The 14,005-nt window shown below is 45.1% G+C and overlaps 1 protein-coding gene across 2 annotated transcripts in view; it reads left to right on the forward strand.

Moving 5' to 3' along the window:
• The first annotated feature begins 284 nt into the window (after positions 1-284).
• LOC123429749 (ABC transporter G family member 25-like) overlaps positions 285-14,005 on the forward strand; it is a 55,868-nt gene continuing 42,147 nt past the window's right edge. The window contains exons 1-2 of one of the 2 annotated variants that reach the window (XM_045113760.1): positions 285-586; positions 715-791. In XM_045113760.1, the coding sequence (XP_044969695.1) occupies positions 372-586; positions 715-791 (292 nt within the window). In that variant the 5' untranslated portion in view covers positions 285-371. The remainder of the gene's footprint in view (positions 587-714; positions 792-14,005) is intronic. The other variant, XM_045113752.1, reaches the window with a different exon arrangement.

Below are 14,005 nucleotides of genomic sequence, written 5' to 3' on the forward strand. Positions count from 1 at the left end.
CTCATGTTTGGTTTAGATGGAACTTAAAGGGACTTATAAGTTCTAAGTCTCTAATAAGTTCATGTAACCAAACACCCCCTAAATCCCTGTAACCAAACACCCCCTTATTAGTATGAACAATTGAGATTAGAAGAAGAGTGGCTGACCCACTCATTATTATTTTTGCCCCTGGCCGGGTCAACCGTGACGTATAAACACTGACAGGAACTTCCCACCGGACACGCGCGCGCGTTCTCGTCGAGACTCTGACCTTGTCGCCCAGCGAAAGCCTGGTCTTCCACGTAATGACATCCCGGCGGCTACGCAATATACACACTCCACCGTGTTAGGCTCTTTCTTTCCCCCTGCATACATTTGCTCAGCTCGATACCATGCTGCCAGCACCCCTCGCCGCCGTGCTGCTCCTCCCTCTAGTCCTCGCACTGCTCCCAGCCGGCGGGCGATGCCAGCAGGGCGACGGCGACCGCGCTCTCCCACCGTCGCCGTCGGCCGCCGCCTCGGAAGTGCTCATGGCCAGGATGCACACCGTCGGCCAAGAGCTCGCCGACGAGGTGCAGAGCAAGTACGGCTTCTGCATGTCCAGCGTGTACGTCTTCTCGCCCTGCGCTGCGGCCCCGGGCCAAGTTTACCCCCCTTGTTGTTTATTTTGCTGCTTGATGCCCATATTGGTCTATTGGTTGTGAGCTGAAAGAAACGAGGAATTTTAATTCGTAGGAACGATGATTTCAACCAGACGTTCAGCTTCAACTCGGACCCGAGCTTCATCTCGGAGTGCAATGAGCAAAGCCAAGGTACAAACAACATGCAAGCTAGTCATCGGTCGGCCACTTTTCTTGTGGTATATCTTGGAGTCTAGAGGAAGACAGCATGAGTCTCTCGTTCGAGCTAGGTCAACGGTCAGGCCTAGGTTTAGTTTGGTCTTTATTCTTCAAGTTGTCCGCTCCAGCGCGATAAAAACGAAGGTTAGCAAAACCTAAAATAAAAGAAATTCGCTGTAGCACATGTGGCTTCATGATTTTCGAATCTTTCCTTCCTATATATCTGCACAATAGCTCGGGGAATCCTGGGGCAATATTGGAGCGCACCTTCACGTGTGCTAAGAGCATCTTCAAGGTTAAAATGTAAAAATAACTAATTTTTAAACCGTCTATGGCCAAAAACGCAGCTTCAACAAACGGTTCATATGAAAAAAATTGGACCGTGACCTCTTCGTGATATAAAATACAACACCTCGCGATGTAAATTTACATCACGAGATGCATCTGATCCAAAACCAGCCGCCGCCCACGAACGCTCAACCGCCACTTCATTTTCTTTACCGCCCGTCCGCTTCCACCCCGCCGCCCCCACAACCCGCCGCCGCCCGCATCAGATTCGGCCCCGCCATGCCCCCGCCGCTGTTTCCACGCCGCCCCGCCGCCCGCCCGCCGCGAATCCGGCCGCAGCGCATGCCGCCGCCCCGTCCGTCCGCCGCAACTCCGCCCGGCCCCGGCCTGCCCGCCGTAGCTCCGACCCGCCCCGTGCGTCGCCACCCTGTCCGCCCCGCCCCGTCCGCCGCCCCGCTCGGCTCCGTCCGCCACCGCCCCGCAGCTCCGCCCCATCCGGCTCCGTCGGCCACCGCTCCGACTGCACGCCGCCGCCGCTCCACCGCTCTCACCGCTCTCCGGTGGCGCCGAAGAAGACGCCGAATGGCAAGTCGGGCTTCTTCGGCATGAGGCAGAAGCCCTCCGGTAACTGGGGAGTGGAGTTCTCCGATGCCGGGAGCGTTGGTGGATCGGCACGTACCCCCCCCCCCCCCCGCCCACGAGGCCGCGCGTGCCTACGACGTGGCGGTGTGGCGTGCCGAGAGGCCTCGAGAGCACCTCAACTTCCTAAAGATCGAGAGTCGGGTGGAAGCGGAGATGCTTGTGCCGCAGGGCATCAAGATGAAGGAGATCACGACGAAGAAGAAGACGACGAAGAAGCCGTCGGTTGTCGTCAATGCCGGTGAGACCAACGAGGAGGCGATTGCGAGGTTTTCTCGGGAGCATCCGGAGTACGTCCAGGCCGAGCTGGAGCACTACTAGAAGCGTGAGGCGGAGCAGAAGAAGAAGGAGGACGAGGCCGGTCCCTCGACGATGATGCCCATCGAGTCCTCTTCCGAGGAGGACTGGGCAGACTTCTCGGAGGAGGAGGGGTGCGACGACCCGGAGAAGGAGGAGTTCTGGGAGCCGTTCCGCGGCTCCGACGATGAGTAGTAGTTTATCTAGTAGTTTGAAGTAGTAGTTGAAGTTCATGTATGAAACTATGTTGAATCTGATGTTTGAACTATATTGAATGGACCAGTAGTTTGTCGTTTTAAGAAATTTTACATCTTCATTTTAGACCATCTATTGGAGTTGCTCTTTTGGACCATCTGTTGGAGTTGAGCTTTTTTCGGAGCTCCAAAATGCACTTTTTGGCGGTCCAAATTTTACATCTTCGGTTTTGGACCGCTAAATTTTGGACCATCTATTGGAGATGCTCTAATACAGGGGTATGTTTGGAGGGTGGTCGACACTCACACTACATTCCCACAGGGGTCGACACTCACACTACATTCCCTGAGGAAAAAAAAGCACCCATGCTACCAATTTTTTGATCATGGCCAAAATCTTGGTCTATGTTTGGATGGCTTCTAATATTTTGGTATGCCAATAGTTCTTTGATTCTAGTTCACTTATCTAGTTAATGTTGCCCAATTCATGGGCATACAAAAACTCCACCAAAATTGTCACGCCAACTATTTGGTAGGGAAAGGTTAGGGTAAAATCAAACACACCCTGCATCTTAAATTTTCTGAAAATATTCGATTTCTCGGAAACGTTCACCATATGAAACAAAAAGGAAATTTTGTTTCCGAATAATACAAACATGTAGCTTAAGAAAAAAGAAAGACAATTCATCCACCTAGATAATAAGCCGTCCAAATTTGAATTTGGTACTCCCTTCGATTCAAATTAATTATCGCGGTTTTAGTATAACCTTTAGTACAAGGTTGTACTAAAACCATCACAATTAAATAGGACCGACCAACGGTGGTCGATGGACCGACCAACCTGCCGTCATATTTAAATTTGGGTCACAACATAATAACATCAACGAGCCCCCAACGGTGGTCGATGGACTGACCAACCTGCCATCATATTTGATCCTTCTACACCTAAACAACGCATGGGGCTAGTTGAGGCGCCGTGAGAACTTCCCATGAAGTAGTAGCAGTGACTTTGATCAGAAGGACATCCTATTGAATGGCTCCGACGAGGACTACCCTTGGAAGCCTTATTTTGTGTGGTGGTTTGCCTTTGAGGGTGGATGACGGATGAAAGGACGTGGGTGTCGTCTAGAGGGGGGTGGGTAGGTGTTTTAAAATAATTAGTGTTTAGGCTTGAACAAATGCGGAATAAAACTAATGTTTAATTTGTCAATGACAAAACCTAAAATAACTAGGATCATCTATGTGCAGCAACAACTTATGCTAAGGAAGATAAACAACTAAGTGATAGCAAGATATATAACAAGAAACAATATGACTATCAGAAAGTAAAGTGCATAAGTAAAGGGCTCGGCTAAGAGATAATCAAGGCACGCGGAGACGATGATGTATCCCAAAGTTCACACCCTTGCGGATGCTAATATCCGTTTGGAACGGTGTGGAGGCACAATGCTCACCAAGATGCCATTAAGGCCACCGTAATCTCCTCACGCCCTTGCACAATGCAAGATGCCATGATTCCACTAAGGGACCCTTGAGTGCGGTCACTGAACCCGTACAACCAAGGTTAGGGCAATCTCCACAACTTAATTGGAGGCTCCCAACAATACCACAAAGCTTCACCACAATGGAATATGGCTTCGAGGTAACCTTAAATACTCGGGGCAATCTCCACAACCTAATTGGAGACCCTGACGCTTGCTCGGAGCTTTACACCACAATGATTGAGCTCCGAGGAACCACCAAGCTTCTAGGATGCCAAAGCACCCAAGAAGAACAAGTATTAGGATACCAAGCACCCAATAGTAATAAGCTTCTCAAACTTTACTTCCACATATGATCGTGGAGAACTTAAACCGATGCAACTAATCCAATGTCAAGAAGACACAAAGTGGTCAAGTCCCTCACACTCAAATCCCTCCACAACAACAAAAGCTATGGAGGAATATGAGAGGAAGAACGAGGAGCTCACAAAAGAACTCCAAGATCAAGATCCAAGGGTTTCCCCTCACACAGAGGAGAAAATGATTGATGGAAATGTGGATCTAGATCTCCTTTCTTTTTTTCCTCCAAAACTAGCAAGAATCATTGGAGGGATTGAGACATAGCAAGCTCTAAGAAGGTCAACAATGGGGGGGGAAACAAGCTCAAGAGTTGGGGAACCATTGTGGAAGAAGACCCCCTTAAATAGGTCCCCACAAATATGCCCGTTATGTGCAAACTTACACAGGGGCGGTACAACCGGTGATGCGGGCAGCACAACCGCTATGACCGGTACAACCGCCCAACCACCGGACCACAATAGAAACGTGGCCGACGGTTCCACTCAACTCGAGCACTGGACACGGCAAAGTCCCAAACGGTCCGCCTGGAACACCGGTAGTACCAAGCTATATAAAATAGTTGTACAACCGGTCCACATCCACCCTACAACCGGAGCTCAAAAGAAACGTGTCCGATTGAAGCCCGGTGTTGGGCCGGTTCAACCGCCCAGGGCTGCCACCCTGGGTCACCCAGCTGTGGGCGGCACAACAATCCAGGGTCAACGGTACAACCACTAGGGACCGCTTAGTGGCAGCACCCCCACGATATCACCCCTAGAGTGGTGGTTAGACTAGATGACATGAGCGAGCGGTACAACCGCATCAAGAAAACATGTAAGACCATAACTGCCATAACTTGTGCAAATGATCTCCGAATTGAGAAAACTCAAGCGTGTTGGATTCAGGACGACAAGAGCTATCCAACAACGAAAATACCATAGAAGATGCACATGAACTCCGTTTCCGAATAGAGAAATCTTAGGAACATGCAGTTATGAAAATGCCAATGATATAGAGATGTGAGACATCTATGAATGAAGAACTGGCCGGCAAAAACCCCAACACCAAAAACATCATAAAAGATGCACATGAACTCCGTTTTCGATGAACTTGAGCTTGTCATAAAGATGACCATAAGCTCTAATACTAACAAAGAGAACCACCAAACAAGAACCAAGAAATATGATGCAGGGATGCAAATGGTTTGAGCTCTCAATGAATGATACGATCAAGCTACTCACTTGAGAGCCCCCTTGACAGTACGACAATCTATCCTAAAATAGAAAAACCTATCAAGAGAAAACATATACCTTGCACATAGTCCACTTGAGATATATTATGACGAGCTTGACTTCCTCAAGATGGACCACCTTTCTTGATTGCATTGGCTTGATGAAGACTAGTCGATTGCTCCCCCATACTCACTAGGGGTGAGCCACTCTTTAGCACATATTCACAAGTCCATTGCCATCACAATGGACGACAAGCTTCAAGCATGATATGTTCGTGATGCTCCACTTTAGCTGGCACACCGCAATCTTGATGACTCTCACCACTTGATGTCATCCTCCATGAGTTGTATGAGATCTTCTTCGTAACGCAAACCCATGGAAACACACCTAATACCACACACAACTCTCACGAATACCATGGGTTAGTACACAGAGCATAATGGATAATGCTTACCATACCATGGGATCGCTTGACCCCTCTGGGTACATCTTGTACGCTTTTTGTGTTGATCAACTTGATTTACTCTTTGACTTAGTCTTGATCAACCTTGTGTCTTTATAACCATTCATTGGATAATACCTTGAATACTACCTCGGTCATCATATAAACTCCTTAAGACCAACAGATGGACTTCAAGAAGTGCCTATGAACAAATCCTTCGAATATAACTTAAGTCAATCATTAGTCCATCAATTACCAAAACCACATCTTAAGAAATATGCTCTAACAGCGGCCCTATGTGTTGGGAAACGTTGCATGGGAAACAAAAAATTTACTACGCACACGAAGACCTATCATGGTGATGTTCATCTACGAGAGGGAGATCGGATCCACATACCCTTGTAGATCGCTCAGCGGGAAGCGTTAAGATACGCGGTTGATGTAGTGGTACACCTTGGTGATTCAAATCACCACCCCCACGATCCGTCCCGATCTAGTACCGAACGGACGGCACCTCCGCGTTCAGCACACATACAACTTGATGACGATCTCCGCCTTCTTGATCCAGCAAGAGAGACTCGGAAGTAGATGAGTTCTCCAACAGTGTGATGGCGTGCCGGTGATGGTGATGATCTATTCCTGCAGGGCTCCGCCCTAGCTTCGCAGAAATCCGATCTAGAGGTAGAACTACGAGGTATAGGTTTGAATTGCACGTGGCAAAGTTGTCTCAAAAACCCTAAAACCTCTATTATATATAGGAGGAGAGGAGGGGCTATCCTTGGGGCTCAAGGGATCCCCTAGGGCGTCGACCGCAGTGGAGAGGAGGACTCCAACTCCAATTCGGTTTGGGGAAGGAGGAGTCCTCCTCTCCCTTCCCACCTCCCTCTCTTTTTTTCTTTTCTTTTGGATTTCTCTTCTGGCACCATAGCCCACTTGGGATGGTCTCACCAGCACACTAAGGGCTGGTGCGCCACCCTAGGACTATTGGGCTCACTCCCGGGTGGGTGGGCCCCTCCCGGTGAAGATCCGTAACCCATTCGTCACTCCTAGTACATTGTCGGCAATGCCTGAAATCTTTTCGAAGACAAAATGAAACCATCCTATATATCAATCTTTGTTTCCGGACCATTCCGGAAACCCTCGTGATGTCTGTGATCTCATCCGGCACTCCGAACAACCTTTGGTCACCAACACCTATAACTCAACTATACCGAAACGTCACCGAACCTTAAGTGTGCAGACCCTACGGGTTCGAGAACTATGCAGACATGACGTGAGACAGTCTCTGGTCAATAACCAATAACGGGACCTGGATGTCCATATTGGTTCCTACATATTCTACGAAGATCTCTATCGGTTGAACCTCTATGTCAAGGATTCATATAATCCCGTATACTATTCCCTTTGACCTTCGGTATGTTACTTGCCCGAGATTCGATCGTAGGTATCTCCATACCTAGTTCAATCTCGTTACCGTCAAGTCTCTTTACTTGTTCCGTAATACAAGATCACATGACTAACTTCTTAGTCACATTGCTTGCAAGGATTATTGTGATGTTGTATTACCGAGTGGGCCCTGAGATACCTCTCCGTCACACGGAGTGACAAATCCTAGTCTTGATCCATGCCAACCCAACAGACACCTTTGGAGATACCTGTAGAGCACCTTTATAGTCACCCAGTTATGTTGCGACGTTTGATAACCCACAAGGTATTCCTCCGGTGTCCGGGAGTTGCATGATCTGATGCTCATAGGAACAGATACATTGACATGCAGAAAACAGTAGTAATAAACTGACACAATCATATACTATGTTTATAGTTTGGGTCTTGTCCATCACATCATTTCCCAATGATGTGATCCCGTTATCAAGTGACAACACTTGTCTATGGCCAGGAAACCTTGACCATCTTGATCAACGAACTAGTCAACTAGAGGCTCACTAGGGACAGTGTGTTGTCTATGTATCCACACATGTATTTGAGTTTCCAATCAATACAATTATAGCATGGATAATAAACGATTATCATGAACAAAGAAATAGAATAATAACTAATTTATTATTGCCTCTAGGGCATATTTCCAACAGTCTCCCACTTGGACTAGAGTCAATAATCTAGTTCACATCACTATGTGATTTTAACGAATCCAACACCCATACAGTTCTGGGGTTTGATCAAGTCTTGCTTGTGAGAGAGGTTTTAGTCAACGGTTCGGAACCTTTCAAATTCGTGTGTGCTTTACAAATCTTTATGTCATCCTATAGATGCTGCTACTACGTGCTATTTGGAAATATTTCAAATGACTATTGTACTATACGAATCCGGTTTACTACTCAGAGTTATTCGGATTAGTGTCAAAGCTTGCATCAACGTAACCCTTTACGACGAACTCTTTAATCACCTCCATAATCGAGAAAAATTCCTTAGTCCAATAGTTACTAAGGATAACTTTGACCGATGTTCAGTGATTCAATCCTGGATCACTCTTTGTGCCCCTTGACAGACTCATGGCAAGGCACAAATCACGTGCGGTACACAGCTTGGCATACTTTAGAGCCTACGGCTAAGGCATAGGGGATGACCTTCGTCCTTTCTCTTTCTTCTTCCGTGGTCGGATTTTGAGTCTTACTCAAATTCACACCTTACAACACAACCAAGAACTCCTTCTTTGTTGATCTATTTTGAACTCCTTCAAAAACTTGTCAAGGCATGCATTTCATTGAAAGTTCTATTAAGCGTTTTTATCTATCTCTATAGATCTTGACGCTCAATGCTCAAGTAGCTCTATCCAGGTTTTCCTTTGAAAAACTCCTTTCAAACAACCCTTTATGCTTTACAGAAATTCTACATTACTTCCGATCAACAATATGTCAACCACATATACTTATCAGAAATTCTATAGTGCTCCCACTCACTTCCTTGGAAATAAAAGTTTCTCATAAACCTTGTATAAAACCAAAAGCTTTGATTATCTCATCAAAGCGTATATTCCAACTCTGAGATGATTGCACCAGTCCAAAGAAGGATCGTTGGAGCTTGCATACTTGTTAGCATCTTTAGGATCGACAAAACCTTCTGATTGTATTACATACAACCTTTCCTCAAGGAAATCGTCGAGGAAACAATGTTTTGACATCCTATGTGCAATATTTGACAAATAATGCAGCAACTGCTAACATAATTCCAACAGACTTTTAGCATCCCTACGAGTGAGAAAGTCTCATCATAGTCAACTCTTTGAGCTTGTCGGAAGCATCTTTGCGATAAGTCGAGCTTTTCTTAATGGTGACTTTTCACCATCATCGTCTGTCTTCCTTTTAAAGATCCATATGTACTTAATAGTCTTACAACCATCAAGTAGTTCTTCCAAAGTCTACACTTTGTTTTGTACATGGATCCTCTCTCAGATTTCATGGCCTCCAGCCATTTGTCGGAATCCACGCCCACCATCACTTCTCCATAGCTCGTAGGTTCATTGTTGTTCAACAACATGACCTCCAAGACAGGGTTACCGTACCACTTTGTAGCAGTACGCGACCTTGTTGACCTACGAGGTTTGTAGTAACTTGATCTGAAGCTTAATGATCACTATCATCAGTTTCCACTTCAATTAGCGTAGGCGCCACAATAACAACTTCATGCGCCCTACTACACACTGGTTGAAGTGACGGTTCAATAACCTCATCAAGTTCCACTACCCTCCCACTCAATTCTTTTGAGAGAAACTTTTCCTCGAGAAAGGACTCGTTTCTAAAAACAAACACTTTGCTTCCGGATCCGAGATAGGAGGTATACCCAACTGTTTTGGGTGTCCTATGAAGATGCATTTATCCGCTTTGGGTTCGAGCTTATCATGCTGAAACTTTTCCACAGAAGCATCGCAACCCCAAACTTTTAAGAAACGACAGCTTAGGTTTCTCCAAACCATAGTTCATACGGTGTTATCTCAGCAGAAATACGTGGTGCCCTATTTAAAGTGAATGCAGTTGTCTCTAATGCATAACCCATAAACGATAGTGGTAATTCGATAAGAGACGTCATAGTATGCACCATATCAAATAAGGCGCGGCTATGACGTTCAGACACACCATCACACTATGGTGTTCTAGGTGGCATGACTTACCAAACAATTTCCACATTGTCTTAACTGTGTACCAAAACTCGCAACTCAGATATTCATCTTTATGATCATATCGTAGATAGTTTATCCTCTTGTCACGACGATCTTCACTCTGAAATAGCTTTGAACTTTTCAATATTTCAGACTTGTGATTCATCAAGTAAATACTCCTATATCTACTCAAATCGTTAGTGAAGTATGAACATAATGATATCCACTGCGTGCCTCAACACTCATTGGACTGTACACATAAAAAATGTATTACTTCCAACAAGTTACTTTCTTGTTTCATCTCACTGGAAAACGAGGCCTTCAGTCATCTTGCCCATGTGGTATGATTTGCATGTCTCAAGTGATTCAAAATCAAGTGAGTCCAAATGATCCATCTGCATGGAGTTTCTTCATGCGTTAATACCAATAGGTATGGTTTGCATGTTTCAAACATTTGAAAAATGAGTGAGTACAAAGATCCATCACTATGCAGCTTCTTCATGCATTTTATACCGACATGAATCAAGCGGTAGTGCCACAAGTAAGTGGTACTACCATTACTACTTTGTATCTTTTGGTATTAATACTATGAATATGTGTATCACTACGATCGAGATTCGATAAACCATTGAAGGTAATTATTCAAGCAAATATAATAACCATTATTCTCTTTAAATGAATAATCGTATTGCAATAAACACGATCCAATCACGTTCATGCTCAACGCAAACACCAAATAACAATTATTTTGGTTTAACACCAATCCCGATGGTAGAGGGAGTGTGCGATGTTTGATCACATCAACATTAGAATTACTTTCAACACACATCGTCACCTCACCCTTGCTAGTATCCTTTTAATCTGTAGCTATAACTTTGAGTTACTAACACTTAGCAACTGAACCGGTATCTAATACCCTGGTGCTACTAGGAATACTAGTAAGGTACACATCAATATCAGGTATATCCAATATACTTTAGTTGACTTTGCCAACCTTCTCATCTACCAAGTATCTAGGGTAGTTCCGCCTCAGTGACCGTTCCCCTCATAACAGAAACACTTAGTCTCGGGTTTGGGTTCAACCTTGGGTTTCTTCATTAGAGCAGCAACTGGTTTCTTCATTAGAGCAGCAACTGGTTTGTCGTTTCATGAAGTATCCCTTCTAGCCCTTGCACTTCTTGAAACCAGTGGTTTTACTAACCATCAACAATTGATGCTCCTACTTGATTTCTACTTTCGCAGTGTCAAACATTGCGAATCTCTCAAGGATCATCATATATATCCTCGATATGTTATAGTTCATCATGAAGCTCTAGTAGCTTGGTGGCAGTGACTTTGGAGAACCATCATTATCTCATCTGGAAGATTAACTCCCACTTGATTCAAGCGACTGTTGTACTCAGACAATCTGAGCACATACTCAACGATTGAGTTTTTCCCCTTTAGTTTGTAGACAAAGAATCTTGTCGGAGGTCTCATACCTCTCAACAATGGCACGAGCATGAAATCCCAATGTCATCTCTTAAAACATCTCATATATTCCGTGACGTTCAAAAACGTCTTCGGCGCCTTACTTCTAAGTCGTTAAGTATTACGCACTGAACTATCACGTAGACATCAAAAAACGTGTATGTCAGATGTTCGCAACATCCACAGACGACGCTTGAGGTGCAGCATACCGAGCGGTGCATTGAGGACATAAGCCTTCTGCGCAGCAATGAGGACAATCCTCAGTTCACGAACTTAGTGCGTAAAATTGCTACTATCATCTTTCAACTAAATTTTCTCTAGAAACATATAAACACAGTAGAGCTACATCACAAGCTACAACATAATTTGCAAAGACCTTTTGACTATGTTCATGACAATTGGAGTTTAACTAATCAAATCACTAATAAACTCCCACTCAAATAGACATCCCTCTAGTTACTTGAGTGTGGCATGATCCAAATTCACTAACTCAAATCCGATCATCACGTGAGTTGAGCGTAGTTTCAGTGGTAAACATATCTATGCTAATCATATCAACTATACGATTCATGCTCGACCTTTCGATCTCTCGTGTTCCGAGGCCATGTCTGCACATACTAGGCTCGTCAAGTTTAACCGAGTGTTCCGCGTGTGCAACTGTTTTGCACCCGTTGTATGTGAACGTTGAGTCTATCACACCCGATCATCATGTGGTGTCTCAAAACGACGAACTGTCGCAACGGTGCACAGTCGGGAAGAACACAATTTTATCTTGAAATTTTAGTGAGGGATCACCTTATAATGCTACCGTCGTTCTAAGCAAGATAAGGTGCATAAAAGGATTAACATCACATGCAATTCATAAGTGACATGATATGGCCATGATCTTGTGCTTCTAGATCTCCATCACCAAAGCACCGACATGATCTTCATCATCACCAGTGCCACACCATGATCTCCATCATCATGCCGCCATCGAGGTTGTCGTGCTATCTATGCTATTACTACTAAAGCTACAACTTACCAATATAGTAAACACATCTAAAAACACAAACGTTAGTTTAAAGACAACCCTATGGCTCCTGTCGGTTGCTGTAGCATCGACATGCAAGTCGATATTAACTATTACAACATGATCATTTCATACATCCAATATATCACATCATGTCTTTGGCCATATCACATGTAACGCCCAAGATGCGATCCTATCCTCAATTTGGCATGATGGCCTCGTGAGGGATAGACGTGCATCTCGTCGTTGCGCAAGAATGGATATCGTTACAAGTACAGGTACTGAAAAGATGAGACATATGGAATTGGCTTACACTCGCCACAAGCTACATCAGAGTCACATCAGTACAATACATAAACATCATGAAGAAGAGCAGGGTCCGACTACGGACGAAAACAAACGAGAAAAGAGAACGACGTCCATCCTTGCTATCCCAGGTTGTCGGCCTGGAACCCATCCTAGATCGATGACGAAGAAGAAGAAGAAGCAACTCCAAATGAACAATCAACGCGCTCGCGTCAAGTAACCTTTACATGTACCTGCAACTGGTGTTGTAGTAATCTGTGAGCCACAGGGGACTCAGCAATCTCATTTCCAAAGGTATCAAGACTAGCAAAGCTTAATAGGTGAGGTATGGTTAAGTGGCGAGGCTGCACCAAGCGACTAAGCATATATTTGGTGGCTAACTTACGAGTACAAGAATAAAGAGGGGGGTGATCTACGCAAATCGGACGTGAACTACTAACGATCAAATGAATGATCCTAAACACCTACCTACGTCAGACATAACCCCAGCGTGTCCTCGATCATAGAAGGAGCTCACGAAAGAGACTGTCACGGTTACGCACTCAGTTGACAAGTTAACTTCAAGTTATCTAGAACCAGTGTTAAACAAAGTTTCCATGTTGCCACATAACCGCGGGCACGGCTTTCCGAAAGATTTAACCCTGCATGGGTGCTCCAACTAATCCATCACAAATTACCCCAAGCCACATAGAAATCCTCGATCACGAAGCTCGTGATCTCATCGGACTTCTTAGTGGAAAACCTCAACTCTGAGATTACCCAAAGCATCACCAGAATCCCGATGCACAAGATATTTCGTCAAAGGTAAAACTAATCCAACAAGGCCGTCCGACGTGTCGACGAACCCGATAGGAGCCGCGTATCTCGTTCTCGGAACACGACGAATGGGTCACACTAGGAGAAACCAAACCTCGGGTTGCCCCGTGGTGGCCCCGTAGTCTGCCAGTTTGGACCAACACTCATGCAGAGCTCTCGCCCGGGGGGTTGATTAATTATCCGCGGGTGCCGGCGGGTCCCTATGCATTAATTAGTTATTAGGCAAATGTAGTACCAAAGTTGGGCCTTGCCGGACCAGTCTTAATCTAAAACGAATTATCAAGGGGGTCCCCATAACAACCCCGATCGTGTTAGGAGCGCTCAATTATGGAACATAACACCGGTAGCCGAAACTAAGGGGGCAAAGATGGAACAAAACACCAGGCTAGAAAAGCCGAGCCTTCCACCTTTTACCAAGTATATAGGTGCATTAAATTAAATAGCATTTAATAGGATGATAAAACAAAGAACCCATGTTATCACATGGAAGCAACTACACCTGCAACTAGCAACGCTAACACATGGTTAAGCAAGCGGTAACATAGCCAATCAGTGGT

The sequence above is a fragment of the Hordeum vulgare genome, chromosome 1H (genome assembly GCF_904849725.1).
Source record: "Hordeum vulgare subsp. vulgare chromosome 1H, MorexV3_pseudomolecules_assembly, whole genome shotgun sequence".
In the NCBI taxonomy this organism is placed as follows: domain Eukaryota; kingdom Viridiplantae; phylum Streptophyta; class Magnoliopsida; order Poales; family Poaceae; genus Hordeum; species Hordeum vulgare.